Source organism: Sander vitreus, chromosome 12 (assembly GCF_031162955.1).
Source record: "Sander vitreus isolate 19-12246 chromosome 12, sanVit1, whole genome shotgun sequence".
In the NCBI taxonomy this organism is placed as follows: Eukaryota; Metazoa; Chordata; class Actinopteri; order Perciformes; family Percidae; genus Sander; species Sander vitreus.
This window is the reverse complement of record NC_135866.1, coordinates 3,775,191-3,792,421: the sequence shown is the minus strand read 5'-3', so window position 1 is coordinate 3,792,421 and position 17,231 is coordinate 3,775,191. Positions and strand designations below refer to the sequence as shown.

Here is a 17,231-nt window from a genome sequence, read left to right as displayed (position 1 = left end):
CACTGACTGAGCAGAAAATCCTCTACAGCCAACCTCGACTGGGAACAGCCATGCCTGCCATCCTTTTCCCCCTACAGTCATGCAGAAGGTCTTGGTATTTGGCGCTCTTCCTTTCAAAGGCCTGTTCACACCCCTCTTCCCATGGGACTGTAAGTTCTGAGGATGATCTTTTTTGCCTCTTCAAACCACAGTACCACATCTGGCCTCAGGGTTGTCTGGACAAACTGGGGGAACTGCAGCCTTCCTCCCAGGTCGACCTTAATTTCCCATGATTGGGCCTTTTGTACCAGACTGGTTCTTGTTGTTGCTGTGGTTGGTGGCTTTTCCCCCTCCCTTACAAACTGGATTGATGTTGTTTTCCAAAGTGGTTGGCATTTATTTTTCCTCTCCTGCTCTAAGGTGTTGGCGAGTGTCATTAGCACCGTGTCATGGTGCCACCTGTACCTTCCTTGGGTGAGCGCTGTTTTACAACTGGACAGGATGTGTGCCATGGTGCCCCTCTCCCCACAAAGCTTGCACAATGGGTCCTCTCTCATGCCCCACTTGTGCAAGTTTGTTGGGGTTGGGAGTGTGTCATACACTGATCTCAGCAGGAAGGAGATGCTCAGCTCCTATGCTCCAGTCTATGGAGCTCCAGTCTCCATAGGTCCGCCCAGGTGATCTTCCTCTTGGGAAGATCCCATTTGGTCCAGGCTCCTTGGGAAGCTAGGTCCACTGCCCTTGACCTTCGTCCTTCCTCTTCCAGGTTCCGTTCCTCCTCTTGAATCATGCCTTCCTCCACTGTTGGAAATGGGAGGTTCCAAGACCCTGCCTTCCTGTGCATAGCGCTCCAATGATATCACGTGGCTTCAACATGCTTTCATCTTGTGCAACAGATGAATCAGCTTCCCACTTGCGTCCTGATCTTGTGATGACGCCTGCATGTCAGACTTGTTCACCCTGGGAGTCTCTGTATGTCATGACGACTCTGCACTTTGCAACTTTGAATTCCTCAACCACGGATGACCGAGGACGTTGGAGCTGTCCTGATCTTATGTAGAGGCCTACTGCAGTGAAGCTTGGAGGGATTCCCAACCACTTTCGGAGGTACTTATTGATCTTCCTCTCCACTCCTTCAACGCATGTCATCGGGACTTCATACACAGTCAGCAGCCACATGAGTCTTGGCAACAGTCCTTGTTGATAGAGCCATGCTTTAAACTTCCCGGGGAGCCCTGATTTTTCGATCCTCCTCAGCCATTCCTCCATCTGCTTTTCCGTACTGGCTATGTTGTTCCTGTCAGTAAGTGAGTCATCGAACCACTTTCCGAGGCACTTGATTGGATTCTCATTTATCGATGGAATCACTTCCTCTTGCACATGCAGCTTGAACCTGTTGGTCAACTTCCTGTTCCTGATCACCATAGTCCTGGATTTATTTGGCTTAAACTTCATTCTGGCCCACGTTACCATGTGGTCCAGAACAGTTAGCACATGACTCTATGGTCATGAAGGCCTCACCTATGTGAGGGTAGGAACGAAAACTGACCGGTAGATTGAGAGCTTTGCCTTCTGACTCAGCTCTCTTTTCTTCACAACGGTGCGATAAATTGAATGTAATACCGCACCGGCTGCGCGAATTCTCCGACCAATCTCCCGCTCCATTGTCACCTCACTTGCGAACAAGACCCCAAGGTATTTAAACTCCTTCACTTGGGGTAAGGACTCATTCCCTACCTGGACAAGGCACTCCATCGGTTTCCTGCTGAGAACCATGGCCTCAGATTTAGAGGTGCTGATCCTCATCCCAGCCGCTTCACACTCGGCTGCATACCGATCCAGTGAGTGCTGAAGGTCTCAGGCCGATGATGCCATCAGGACCACATCATCTGCAAAAAGCAGCGATGAGATCCCCAGCCCACCGAACTGCAACCCCTCCCCACCCCGACTACGCATCGATATCCTGTCCATAAATACTACAAACAGGATTGGTGACAAAGCTCAGTCCTGGTGGAGGCCAACCCTCACCTGAAACGAGTCCGACTTACTGCCGAGAACCCGGACACAGCTCTCGCTTTGGTCATACAGAGATTGGATGGCCCTGAGAAGGGACCCCCTCACCCCATACTCCCGCAGCACTTCCCACAGTATCTCCCGGGGGACCCGGTCATACGCCTTCTCCAGATCCACAAAGCACATGTTGGACATACTCCCAGGCTCCCTCCAGGATCCTTGCGAGAGTGAAGATCTGATCCGTTGTTCCACGACCAGGACGGAATCCGCATTGTTCCTCTTCAACCCGAGGTTCGACTATCGGCCGAACCCTCCTTTCCAGCACCTTGGAGTAGACTTTACCGGGCAGGCTGAGAAGTGTGATAGTAATATGACCTTTGGCCTAGGGTGCTCTGGTACCAGGTACACTTATGAGCATCCCTATGTTCGAACATGGTGTTTGTTATAGACAATCCATGACTAGCACAGAAGTCCAACAACAGACAACCACTCTGGTTTAGATCAGGGAGGCCATTCCTCCCAATCACACCTCTCCATGTATCTCCATCATTGCCCACGTGCGCGTTGAAGTACCCCAGCAGAACTATGGAGTCCCCCACTGGAGCCCCATACAGGACTCCATTCAAGGTCTCCAAGAAGACTGAATACTCCGAACTCTTGTTTGGTGCATATGCACAAACAGTCAGTTTTCCCCCCCACAACCCACAGGCATAGGGAGGCGACTCTCTCGTCCACCGGGGTAAACTCCAACATAGTGGCGCTCAGCCGAGGGCTTGTGAGTATCCCCACACCCGCCCAGCACCTCACACCCTGGGCAACTCCGTAGAAGAAAAGAGTCCAACCCCTATCCAGGAGTATGGTTCCAGAACCGAGACTGTGCGTAGAAGAAAGCCCCACCAGATCCAACTGGTAGCGCTCCACCTCCCGCACAAGTTCCGGCTCCTTCCCTCACAGAGAGGTGACATTCCACGTCCCCAGAGCCAGCATCTGCCGCCCGGGTCTGGTCTGTCGAGGCCCAGACCTTCACTGTCACCCATGTGGCAGCGCACCCGACCCCAGAGGTTCCTCCCACAGGTGGTGGGTCCATGGGATGGCTCTGAAAGTATTTGACAAAAAGCCATTAAGGTATCACCACACAATCTACTCACTTTTGAACATTTAAGGGTGTTTTAAAATCTGTGTACAGTTTAAAATTTTTTAAAAGGCTTGGCCTACCTGTTTGCGCAAGTTTGTCTCTTGCCGTGCCGCTGGCTCTTTAAGGTCCACTAGAATAGCTTCCATACACAACTGCATTGTACCCTTTCGCTCTTCAGCCTTTGGGCAGGCAGCTTTTTGTGTGTGTGTGTGTGTGTGTGTGTGTGTGTGTGTGTGTGTGTGTGTGTGTGTGAATAGGGGGGTTGGATACCGCTACACCCCTTGATCATGTGGTGCATGTGTGTGTGTGTGTATCTGTGATATGAAATGTAATATACTGCTATTTGCTACTTGTTTTTTACTTATTGAGCGATGTATAATTTAAAAAATGTTGTATTTATGCTTCCTGTGGGACTGCAGATGTGAATTAGCCTAAGGCTAACTCTGGTGCAATGCATCAAATGGTTACATTTATGCTTTCCTGAGGTTTGGCTTCAAGGGCCACATGTTGAGTCTCAGGTTTTCTGCCTTTTGGCATCTCATTGCCCTGGAGCTGAGACCTGTTCACCTAGCACTTCGACAGATCCTGCCTGGACTGAAAGGTCATCACGTCATTGTCAGGATCAGCAGCACAGTGGTGGCCGCCCACATGCAAACTGGAGTCCAAGCTGTAGCTGTGGGCACATCCCCGCTTCTGCTCTCTCAGAGCAATGCATGTGCAGGGCTGCTAACCGGGCAGCAGACATCATTTTAAGAGGGGGACCACACCTATGGGAGTGGAGGCTCCATCCTCAGGTATCACTTCAACAGAGGACATAAGAAAAGCGAGTGTCTACTCTTCTTCTCCCTCTAGATCATCAGCCCGTCCCTGGGGTAGGGCTCACCTATTGACTCAGAGCCTGCTTAAGTTTTTCCTCCTTTCACTCTCCACCAGCCTCTTCTCTGACAATTCTGGCTGATGGAGTGAGACTACATCTGGTGGCTTCTCTATGGCCCCACATGATGTGGTATTAGGATGTTCCTTCCATATTGGACGGGACCCCATGGAGCCCCGCTCAGCAGGGTCTTGCTGTCTGAGGTGAGCGGGAACTGGTTCCACCCCTTCCCAGCAGGGCTTAGGCTTGTGCCTGGCCTCTACAAGGCCAATGAGTAATGTGTACCACAATGAGAGAGACACCTTCATCATGTGGTGTGACACCAACCATTTTATCTTAAATGTCACAAAAACAAAGCAGATGGTCTTTGACCCAAGGCAAGTGAATGACCATTAGCCAGTGGTCTTTAAAAACCAAAAAATCACCCAGGTAACATCTTACAAATACTTAGGTGTCAACATTGACAATCTTCTCTGCTGGAAAACACATAATTACCATAACCATAATTACCACCTATGAAATTGACTGCAGCAGAGTCTATACTTTTTAGGACTACTGAGACTGTACGGAGTGAGAAGCCAGCTCATGCTAATGTTCTACCAGGCGATCCTGGGGAGCATCATCAGATTTGGAATCACAGCATGGTTTGGCAACTTAACAGTGCAGCTGAAAAGCAGGCTGGTCGAGCACAAACATGACCGCTATGAGGATAATAGGGAGGAAAGAGTACCCAGCATCTAATTTTTGCCTTTGGCCCCAATGATTTTCCACAGTAGAAATCAAATATAGCTTCAGTGAAGTGTTAAAGCAAGCATACAGAATACAGAAGATATACAAAAGACTGGTCATAGCATGTTTTGTTACTTAAGATGCAATTTAAAAATATAAACATTGCAAGAATAGGTCAGAATTTCAAGCCTCTGGGAAAAAGACATTAATTCAATACATGTTCATTCTTAGAAAAAGTACTAGTTAAAGCCTAGAGCACTGAGTGGTCAACACCAGTGACATGGATCCAGGTCGCCATTGCAAATGAGAACCTGTTCTTAACGGCCTACCTGGTTAAATAAATGTTAAAATTGTCAAATTGTCATTGTAGAGAGGTGATATTACTCAGGATGATTCCATCCTGGGTTTTATTACGGGATCATGGTTACAGACAGAGGATGTATTTCCTTCGGCAGCTAAAGAAATTTGACCTGTCAAAGACAATGATGGTACACTTCTATACGGCCATCATTGAGTCCATCCTCACCTGCTCCATCACCATCTGGTACGCTGCTGCCACCGCCAAGGACAAGGGCAGACTGCAGCGTATCATCCGCTCTGTTGAGACCTCTTCAGGACCTATACTCCTCCAGAACCTGTACCCCTCGAGGACGCTGAGACAGGCAGGAAAGATTGTAGCCGATCCCTCTCACCCTCGACACAAACTGTTTGAACCACTCCCCTCTGGCAGGAGGCTACAGTCCATCAGAACAAAAACCTCACTGCTCTGCAGTCAGCTTCGTTAACGAGAACCCGGACCCCCACTGACATTGAATCTTAATCTTTTATCCTGGACTATACAGGTGCTGGTCATATAATTAGAATATCATGAAAAAGTTGATTTATTTCAGTAATTCCATTCAAAAAGTGAAACTTGTATAATGTATACATTCATTCCACACAGACTGATATATTTCAAGTGTTTATTTCTTTTACTTTTGATGATTAGAACTGACAACTAATGAAAACCCCAAATTCAGTATCTCAGAAAATTACAATATTGTGAAAAGGTTCCATATTGAAGACACCTGGTGCCACACTCTAGTCAGCTAATTAACTCAAAACACATGCAAAGGCCTTTAAATGGTCTCTCAGTCTAGTTCTGTAGGCTACACAATCATGGGGAAGACTGCTGACTTGACAGCTGTCCAAAAGACGACCATTGACACCTCTTGCACCAGGAGGGCAAGACACAAAAGGTCATTGCTAAAGAGGCTGACTGTTCACAGAGCTCTGTGTCCAAGCACATTAATAGAGAGGCGAAGGGAAGGAAAAGATGTGGTAGAAAAAAGCGTACAAGCAATAGGGATAACCGCACCCTGGAGAGGATTGTGAAACAAAACCCATTCAAAAATGTGGGGGAGATTCACAAAGAGTGGACTGCAGCTGGAGTCAGTGCTTCAAGAACCACCACACACAGACGTATGCAAGACATGGGTTTCAGCTGTCGCATTCCTTGCCACTCCTCAACAAGACACAGCGTCAGAAGCGTCTTGCCTGGGCTAATGACAAAAAGGACTGGACTGCTGCTGAGTGGTCCAAAGTTATGTTCGGTGATTAAAGTACATTTTGCATTTCCTTTGGAAATCAAGGTCCCAGAGTCTGGAGGAAGAGAGGTGAGGCACAGAATCCACGTTGCTTGAAGTCCAGTGTATAGTTTCCACAGTCAGTGATGGTTTGGGGTGCCATGTCATCTGCTGGTGTTGGTCCACTGGGTTTTCTGAGATCCAGGGTCAACGCAGCCGTCTACCAGGAAGTTTTAGAGCACTTCATGCTTCCTGCTGCTGACCAACTTTATGGAGATGCAGATTTCATTTTCCAACAGGACTTGGCACCTGCACACAGTGCCAAAGCTACCTGTACCTGGTTTAAGGACCATGGTATCCCTGTTCTTAATTGGCCAGAAAACCCGCCTGACCTTAACCCTATAGAAAATCTATGGGGTATTGTGAAGAGGAAGATGCGATACGCCAGACCCAACAATGCAGAAGAGCTGAAGGCCACTATCAGAGCAACCTGGGCTCTCATAACACCTGAGCAGTGCCACAGACTGATCCACTCCATGCCACGCCGCATTGCTGCAGTAATTCAGGCAAAAGGAGCCCCAACTAAGTATTGAGTGCTGTACATGTTCATACTTTTCATGTTCATACTTTTCAGTTGGCCAACATTTCTAAAAATTCTTTTTTGTATTGGTCTTAAGTAATATTCTAATTTTCGGAGATACTGAATTTGGGATTTTCATTAGTTGTCAGTTATAATCATCACAATTAAACGAAATGAACATTTGAAATATATCACTCTGTGTGATGAATGAATATAATATACAAATTTCACTTTTTGAATGGAATTACTGACATAAGTCAACTTTTTTATGATATTCTAATTATATGACCAGCACCTGTATACCATGAATCTCTGAGGTTCATCACTGGTTTTAAAGCCCTCACTCACCATTGTGAACTGTATGAATGTGTTGGATGGCCTTCTCTATCAACACAGAGACTTCAACACTGGCACATCTTCATATACAAGGCTATATTAGGTCTACGTCCACTTTTTGAATGGAATTACTGAAATAAATCAACTTTTTCTATGATATTCTAATTATATGACCAGCACCTGTATACCTGTCCTCTGCGCATTCTATATATCCTATATATATCCTCACTTTGGCACATCCCTCAACATTTTTGCACTAATCCATACAGACTCTTTCTTAATGTAAAACAGTGATATTCTACATATTTGTTTATTTCATATTGATGTTTAATATGTTTGTTTATGTATGCACCAACCACCAAGGCAAATTCCTTGTGTTACTTACGTACAATAAATCCTTTTCTGATTCTGATTACAGACTGCATGCTGATTGTAGTTAAGGTATTAATCCAAGGGTGTCCTCTCTTTGTGACCTCCATCCCTACTTCTCCACCAGGTTTTAAAAGGTTTCCCAGAGTGTCTCCAGGCAGATATTTGTCTCCACCTAAACAGGTCACTGCTGCAAAACTTTAAGGCTTTTAAAGGTAATAATATTTCACATTACACATGAAGGGGATCTTTTATGCACACAATTAGATATCACACAGAGTAGTGCAAAGTAAGCACATTTACTCAAGTACTGTACTTAATACAATTTTAAGTTTTTTTTTTTACTTAATTCAATTTTATGCAACTTAAGGTAGTTAACAGAGTAGCTAGAATTTGCTTCATCTCCACCAGCTACAACGCAATGCCTCACTCATCTGTATCTCTCAATAATGTATACCCTTATTATGTTAAATAACATACAGTAACTCATTTGTTAGTTGCACTTACGTCCTTTAACACAGCAGAGTAAATTTAAACATGGTTTAAACTTAAATATTTAAACCAACTCAGAAGTAAACAATTTTGAGACATAAGGAAACAGACCTGTCTGCAGTGTGTTTAATATCAGCTTCCACAATACTTATCCTCCATAAAAATTTTGTTTAGCCATTAAGTTAAGTTACAGCTTACCTTTACAGCTTCTACACAACAATGACTCTGGAATATACGGTTGTGTTCAAAATAATAGCAGTCCAACATCACTAACCTCATAAATCAGATTTTTTGGTAGAAGTGATATTTCTACATGGCAAATAAGTTACTAGTAAGTGTTGTAGAGTCATAGAAAACCAACAGACCCAACAGTCATGACATGCATGCTGCTCATTCTGTGTAATTGAATCTGTAATTGAAAGGGGCATGTTCAAAATAATAGCAGTGTTGTGTTCAATTAGTGAGGTGATTGATTCTGTGAAGAAACAGGTGTCAATTATGGTACATATTGAAGGAAGGAAGGAAGCAAATGTTGTGCATGTTGGTTATAGTGCATTTCACACTGAAATACTCAGCAAAATGGGTCGTTCCAGACATTGCTCTGAAGAACAGCGGACTTTGATTAAAAAGTTGATTGGAGAGGGGAAAACATATAAAGAAGTGCAGAAAATTATAGGCTGCTCAGCCAAAATGATTTCAAATGCCTTGAAATGGCATCCAAAGCTTGAACGACGTGGGAAAAAACGGTCAACTACCATTCGAATGGATCGACGAATAGCCAAAATGACAAAGGCTCAACCAATGATCAGCTCCAGGAAAATCAAAGAAGACTTAAAGTTACCTGTGAGTACTGTTACAATCAGAAGAAGGCTATCTGAAGCAAAGCTATCAGCTAGAAGCCCCCGCAAAGTCTATTGCTGAAAAAAAGACATGTACTGAATAGGTTGAAATTTGCCAAAGGACACATTGACTGGCCAAAGGAGAAATGTTTGTCCGACGACCCCCATGCACTGAATTCAAGCCACAGTACACTCTGAAGACAGTAAAGCATGGTGGTGCAAAAATCATGTTATGGGGATGTTTCTCATACTGTGGTGTTGGGCCTATTTATTGCGACCTAAGAGGTCATGTTGCCTTATGCTGAAGAGGAAATGCCTCTGAAATGGGTCTTTCAACAAGACAATGACCCAAAACACACCAGTAAGCGAGCAAAGTCTTGGTTCCAGATGAACAAGATTGATGTTATGGAGTGGCCAGCCCAATCCCCAGACCTCAAGCCCATAGCAAACTTGTGGGGTGACATCAAAAATGCTGTTTCTGAGGCAAAACCCAGTAATGCAGAGGAATTGTGGAATGTAGTTCAATCGTCCTGGGCTGGAATACCTTCACAGGTGCCAGAAGTTGGTCGACTCCATGCAACACAGATGTGAAGCAGTTCTCAGAAATAATGGTTATGAAACTAAATATTAGTGCAGTGATTCAAAGTAAAGCAAACCCTTGAGACATTTTTCAGTTTATACAGTAAATGTTTGAGTTTGTAAAGAAAAATGCAAATACTGCTATTTTTTTTTTTTAACAGCCTAATATGCCCTTTTCTTCACTTTCTGTGAAGGTATAACACAAACTTGATCAATTTTGGTCATGTTTTGATTTGGAATTGAATGTGCAGTGTTCCCAATGCAATGATATTATGGAATTAAAAGCTATTCTAAGGATTTTGAGCATTATTCACTTTTTTAAATCACACTGCTATTATTTTCACACAACTGTACTTAAAGGGAATCTTTGCAATTTTCACACTTTTGGTGATTCCCAACCATGGGTACTTGTACCCTAGGGGGGGACTTCTGCAGATTGTGAAACAGCTAACTAATTTGAAGAAAAAAAAAAAATAGAAATTATGATTTGATTAAAAGAATATATCAGCTGTAACACCTGAACACTACATGTTGCAATTATGTAAGAGTGCATGGAAGTTCGTTAACTAGTGAGCGAGCTTGTTAGCTAAAAGTAATCCAATAAATGGTAGGAATAAATAGCTAAAAGTAATGGCTAAAAAGTTCAAATAATCAGCTTAAAGTAAATGATATATGGTTGAAACATTTAGCAATCTAATTATTGACGGTTCAACAAGTACAGCAATATCCACTTTTATATAATGAATAGTGTTATATATTTAGAAAGCCATACATTGTGACTTGATGAAGGGGTGTGAGTTCATCTGACAGGGATGTGGGGGAGCTCAGACCAAAAAGGTTGGGAACCTCGGGTATAAGCTACCAGGCAGTATATAAAGTGGTTACAATTAGCCCCACCTTTACCTACTGCAACATTAGTGATACACATTACTGCATCAGTAATCATAATCCAGTACCATATTCTGAAATGTACCGTTCTGCGTAATGAGGAGTTTTAATTTTAGAAAATTATATTGTGATGCTAATGCTTGTGTACTTTTACTTAAGTAAGATTTGACTTGAGTACATATACACTGAGGTATTGCAATGTTTACATAAGTAAAACTCAGAGTAGTTCTTCCACCACTGGTCAAATATATGCTAAACCTGGTTAGAGAAAAGATCAAGAAGCCTGGTTTTTGTAGCATTGGACTAACACATTGTATTTGTTCTGGTGTCTAGGATCCACTAAGGGCTGTCTGAGGGCCCTAGCTATGAGGTGTAAGACCACCCACGCTCCTCCTGGTGACACCCTAGTGCATGCTGGAGACTTGATATCAGCTCTGTACTTCATCTCCAGAGGATCCATAGAGATCCTCAAAGGAGACGTGGTGGTAGCTATACTGGGTAGGTGCATGCATGAAGCTCAGGTATATGCTAGTGGCTCCATAAAGCTGTCCAGGGAAGACCCATGTAGAGTCATTAAAGGAGAATTCCGGCCAATTTTTATGTTAATCTTGATCGCTATAGCTACGCGAGTACTTTCGATAGAAAAAACCCCGATCCGAATCAGTGCAGGTAACACGGAGAAGCTGCAGCTACGTACTACAAGCGTCCCCTTAGCTAAAACGGCAGTGGTCGGGGCAAGTTTTAGAGTGCCTTTGTGCCTCTTAACAGACACAAAATTCAATTAATATGTCTGTGCCACATGAACAGGGCCCTTACGTGTCAACAAGATGCGCTTTCAACTCAGACATTGTTTAAATTCACCTACCCTGGTCCCTGTCTCGATCCTGCCGGTAGCTAGCTTGCCCTGCTAGCTGATAGCCGTTAGCCGTTAGCTGCTAGCTGCCATTAGCTGCTAGCTGCCGTTAGCTGCTAGCTGCCGTCCGGTGAGTGTATTCAGACAGGCTTCTGTGATCATCCCAATAACAATCCATGGAGCGGCGGTGGTGTGGCTATGTCCTGCACAGGACAGATCATGCCTTCGCAGCGAAAGGTTTAGATTATTTCCCCCTCAAAACAGGTAATTGAGCATTGTAGTGGTTATGGCCATATCAGTGACTATGTAACTACATGGAAATGGGATAAACGATGTCTGTGGCTTGCACAGTAATAGCGTTACTGAAGCTTAGCTGTAGCATCGCGCTGTCTCTTGGGAATTCAGTTGTAGCAGGAAAAGGTAAACAGTAGTGTGCAGATTGGAGCGTAGTGTGTGAAGAGCGGAGTTGTTTATAAGGGAAGAAACTTGGAGTAACGTAACTATGGAGAATATAGCAGATATACAACACACGGAAGAGCCTTTTGAGTTTGATGGTCGTCCTTATATATTTATTGAAGAACTAGCCTCACAAGAGTTGGAAAGAACGAGACAGACAGAGGGGAAACAGGCAGATGAACTTGATGCTCCAAACGCAAGCTAAAGCTAGCCTTCAGTAACTGGAGGACATAGCCACACCACCGCCGCTATTGGGATGATTATCACAAAAGCCTGTCTGAATACACTCACCGGACGGCAGCTAGCAGCTAACGGCTATCTGGCTGTACACACTCACCGGAGGGCAGCTAGCAGCTAACAGCTACTACCGCACTACTGTTTATTTTAGGGGGGAATACACTTCAAGACGTGACATGACCTATCCTCTGGAGGACATATCCACACCACCACCGCTCCGTGGATTGTTATTGGGATGATTATTACAGAAGCCTGTCTACACCGCTCCGTGGATTGTTATTGGGATGATTATTACAGAAGCCTGTCTGAATACACTCACTGGACGGCAGCTAGCAGCTAACGGCTAATGGCTATCAGCTAGCAGGGCAAGCTAGCTACCAGCAGGATCAATACAAGGACCAGGGTAGGTGAATTTAAACAATGTCTGAGTTGAAAACGCATCTTGTTGACACGTAAGGGCCCTGTTCATGTGGCACAGACATATTAATTGCATTTTGTGTCTGTTAAGAGGCACAAAGGCACTCTAAAACTTGCCCCGACCACTGCCGTTTTAGCTCAGGTGACGCTTGTAGTATGTAGCTGCAGCTTCTCCGTGTTACCTGCACTGTTTTTTTTTTTCTATCGAAAGTACTCGCGTAGCTATAGCGATCAAGATTAACGTAAAAATTGGCCGGAATTCTCCTTTAATGTAAAATGCACAACAATCCCTATGCTCATATCCTGACTACGTTTCTTTTTCTCCTCCAGGGAAGAATGATATCTTCGGAGAGCCCATCAATCAGTACGTTCTGCCAGGACAATCCAGAGCTGATGTCAGAGCTCTGACCTACTGTGATCTGCACAAGATACACAGAGAGGATATGCTGGAGGTATCATGTGTAACTATCAGTTTTTTATTTGTGCTATTCATTTTTACACACACAGTACTGATTTCCTGGTATTTGTGTCTGCAGGTTCTGGGCATGTATCCTGAATTTTGTGAATATTTCTGGTCCAACTTGGAAATCACCTTCAATCTCAGAGATGTATGTTACTCATATTCCAGCTACTCTATTTATTATTATTGTTAATATTATTATTATTATTATTATGACTTGTCAAAACTCCATCAGCGTTATGCTGAATATGAGTTTTGACTATTCATTATTTAAATGGGATTCACATGTGCATGCTCAATCCAATGTTAAGACAAAAGTAACTTTAACCTCGCTGTAATTGGAGGTCATTGCCTAACCTTAACCATCCAACCTTAACCAGGGTTAACGGTCATACTCGGTGAAGCTGGCAAAACCCTTGATGAACTCACTGACAGTGACATCAAGTTCTGCAAAGAAATGTGCATCCCAACCAAAACAGTGACATTTTATGTCAATAAAAACCCTGGTTCTCACAAGACTTACAGCTCCTAGTCAGTCATAAAAACTGTGACAGGGCTCAATACAAAGCAGCAAAATGTGAGCTAAGCTAAGTCCAGCTATTCAATTAAATTTTATTTATAGTGTCAAATCATTGGTCAAATCAACGGGAATTATCTCAGGACACTTTACAGATAGAGTAGGTCTAGACCACACTCTATAATTTACAAGGACCCAACAATTCCAGTGATTCCCCCAAGAGCATGCCTGAATGCATAAGTGCAACAGTGGCAAGGAAAAACTCCCTTTTAGGAATAAACCTCGGACAGACCCAGGCTCTTGGTAGGCGGTGTCTGACGGTGCCGGTTGGGGGTATGATGAACAATGGCAATAATAGTCACAATAACGATATTGTAATAGTTATAATAGTTCATGGTGTCGTAGAGCACAGCAGGGCGTAACAGGGCGTGGCCAGACATAGCAAGTCGAAGCCGGGCATTGCAGTTTGTGGCAGGGTGTAATAGGGCATAGCAGGGCGTAGGGCAGGACCACGGCTACAGCTGCCACCATAATTTATGTGCCGTCATGATCCAAGATGATGATGCTGGGCGGAAAAAGAACATAAGGACTCCGAGGAATAAGCTCCCCGGAGCTATGTTAGTAACAAGCATTTCTGTTACACAAATACACACAGATGGAAAGAGAGAGGAGAGAGAAGCTCAGTGTGTCCAAGGAGGTACCCCGGTAGTCTAGAACTATAACTGCATAACTAAGAGCTGCAGAGAAGGGGAGATAGGGAGGCTGTGTTCCGTGATTGTGGCTACACACCTTCCCCCGCCGGTCTAGGCTAACGCTGCGACTCATTACTCCCTAAGTATATGTAGGCTTTCTATGGGGAGAAGCAGAGATAGGGTGGGGGTGCGCCATGACTGTGGCTACACACCTACCCCCGCCGGTCTAGGCGAATGCTGCAACTCCTCATACCCTAAATATAGTAAGCTTTCTATGAAGAGAAGCCGAGATAGGGAGGTGGTGCGTCATGACTGTGGCTACAAACCTTCCCCCGCCGGTCTAGGCAAGCACTGCAACTCCTCACTCCCTAACTATAAGCTTTATCGAAGAGGAGAGTTTTAAGTTTACTCTTAAAGGTGGTGAGGGTGTCTGCCTCCCGAACCCAGACTGGGAGCTGCTTCCACAGGAGAGGAGCCTGATAACTAAATGCTCTGGCTCCCATTCTACTTTTAGAGACTCTAGGAACCACAAGTAACTCTGCATTCTGGGAGCGCAGTGCTCTAGTGGGACGATAAGGTACTAATGAGCTCTTCAAGATATGATGGTGCTTGACCATTTAGAGCTTTGTAGGTCAGGAGAAGGATTTTAAATTCAATACTGGCTTTTACAGGAAGCCAATGCAGAGAAGCTAATACAGGAGAAATATGATCTCTTTTCTTAGTTCTTGTCAGAGCACATGCTGCAGCATTCTGGATCAGCTGGAGAGTCCTAAGAAGTTTATTTGAGCATCCTGATAATAGGGAATTACAATAGTCCAGCCTGGAAGTAACAAATGCATGGACTAGTTTTTCAGCATCGTCGACAGGATGTTCCTAATTTTGGCAATGTTACGAAGGTGAAAAAAGGCTGTTCTAGAGGTTTGTTTTAAGTGGGCGTTAAAGGATATATCCTGATCAAAAATAACTCCTAGATTTCTGAGTAGTGCTGGAGGCCATGGCAATGCCATCTAGAGTAATTATATCTTGGGATAATGATGTTCGGAGGTGTTTAGGGCCCAGCACAATAACTTCAGTTTTGTTTGAGTTTAACATCAGGAAATTGTAGGTCATCCATGATTTGATATCTCTAATGCATACTTGAAGTTTAGCTAACTGACTGGTTTCGTTTGGCTTGATTGATAAGTATAATTGGGTGTCATCCGCATAACAGTGAAAGTTAATTGAGTGTTTCCTAATAATATTGCCTAGAGGAAGCATATACAAGGAGAAAAGAATTGGTCCAAGCACTGAGCCTTGAGGAACGCCATGGTTAACTTTAGCGTACTTGGAGGATTTATTGTTGATATTGACAAATTGAGATCGATCAGAGAAATAGAACTTAAACCAGCTTAGTGCGATTCCTTTAATGCCAACTAAATGTTCCAGTCTCTGTAAAAGGTATGTATGTATCTGGTATGGTCAATAGTGTCGATTGCAGCACTAAGATCTAATAAGACAAGTATGGAGACAAGTCCTTTGTCAGCAGCAATTAGAAGGTCGTTACTAATTTTCACCAGTGCCATCTCTGTGCTATGATGCTTTCTAAATTCTGACTGAAAGTCCTCAAATAGACTATTCCTATGTAAAAAGTCACATAACTGATTAGCGACTACTTTCTCAAGGATCCTGGAGAGAAAGGGAAGGTTAGATATAGGTCTATAGTTGGCTAAGACCTCAGGATCGAGGGTGGGTTTTTTCAGAAGAGGTTTTATCACAGCTACTTTAAATGACTGCGGTACATAACCTGTTAATAAAGCCATATTGATCATATCTAGGAATGAAGTGTTAACCACAGATAACGCTTCTTTAAGTAGCCTCGTTGGGATGGGGTCTAATAGACAGGTAGATGGCTTTGCTGAAGAGACCTTAGCATTAAGTTTTGAAGGTCTATAGGAAAAAAGCAGTCTAAGTATATGTCAGGTCCTGTCGTTCTTTCTAGCATTCCTGCATTCAAAGGTGAACCGTTAGAAGTTAAGGGCAAAAGGTGATGAATTCCATCCCTAATTGTTATAATTTTATCATTAAAGAAACTCATGAAGTCGTCACTACTAAGAGCTAGGGGAATAGATGGCTCAGTAGAGCTGTGGCTGTCAGTCAGCCTGGCAACAGTGCTGAAAAGAAACCTTGGGTTGTTCTTATTTTCTTCTATCAATGAGTAATAGTCTGATCTGGCATTTCTGAGGGCCTTCCTATATGTTTTCAAACTGTCTTGCCAATCTAAACGAGATTCTTCTAATTTGGTGGAACGCCATTTACTTTCAAGTTACTACTAATGCACACTCTGACTGAAACCAATTGAATCTAGTAGTGAGTTGAAGGCAGTACTAAGGCTATTGCTGTCAACGTCCACATGAATATTAAAATCACCTACAATAATTATTTTATCTGATTTTAGGACTACACATGACAAAAACTCTGAGAATTCAGATAAAAATTCAGAATACGGGCCTGGCGCTCGGTAAACAACAACAAATATAATTGGCTGTAATGTTTTCCATATCGGATGTTGAAGATTAAAAACAAGACTTTCAAACGAGTTATAATTTAGTTTAGGATTAATTAACAGGTTTGAGTCAAATATGGCTGCAACTCCCCCTCCTCGGCCTGAGCCTTTAGGAATTTGAGTATTAATATGACTGGGAGGAGTGGCTTCATTTAGACTTATTCTTCATGTCCCAGCGATGTTTCAGTAAGACAGAATAGATCAATTTGATTATCTGACATCAAATCGTTTACCAATATTGCCTTAGAAGACAGAGATCTAATATTTAATAGTCCACATTTGATTCTCCTATTCTGTTCTATCGTTGCAGTGGTTGTTTTAATTCCAATTAGGTTGTTAAGTATAGCACCTCGTTGGTTTACGTTTATAAAACCTATCTTGTGGATGTTGCATGTATGCTGGAGCCAGGTGTTGAGGATGAGTAGTCTGCTAAAAAGGCATACTCCGCGACCTCGAGATGGAAGTGGGCCCGAAATAAAAATCTTCTTCCCAGTGCTTTTTAAAGCTTCAATGAGAGTACCAAAGTCTTTCTTTGTGTGCTCACTCTGCTGATAGGATATGTGTTTTATGTCCACAATGGACCACGATGCGTTTAATAGAGGTCGGGAGTAGGGGTATCAGTTCCACAGCTTTAGCCAGGATGTCTGCAACTTTGGCTCCAGGAAAGCAGTGTGTGACA

General features: G+C 43.6%; 1 protein-coding gene across 1 annotated transcript in view; it reads left to right on the top strand.

Annotated features, from left to right (window-relative positions):
• The window catches only part of LOC144526651 (voltage-gated inwardly rectifying potassium channel KCNH6-like), a 124,345-nt gene that overhangs the window by 96,322 nt on the left and 10,792 nt on the right, over positions 1–17,231 (top strand). Inside the window, exons 13-16 of the mRNA XM_078264256.1 lie at positions 7,708–7,795; positions 10,712–10,876; positions 12,672–12,793; positions 12,878–12,949. Coding sequence (XP_078120382.1) covers positions 7,708–7,795; positions 10,712–10,876; positions 12,672–12,793; positions 12,878–12,949 — 447 coding nt within the window. The remainder of the gene's footprint in view (positions 1–7,707; positions 7,796–10,711; positions 10,877–12,671; positions 12,794–12,877; positions 12,950–17,231) is intronic.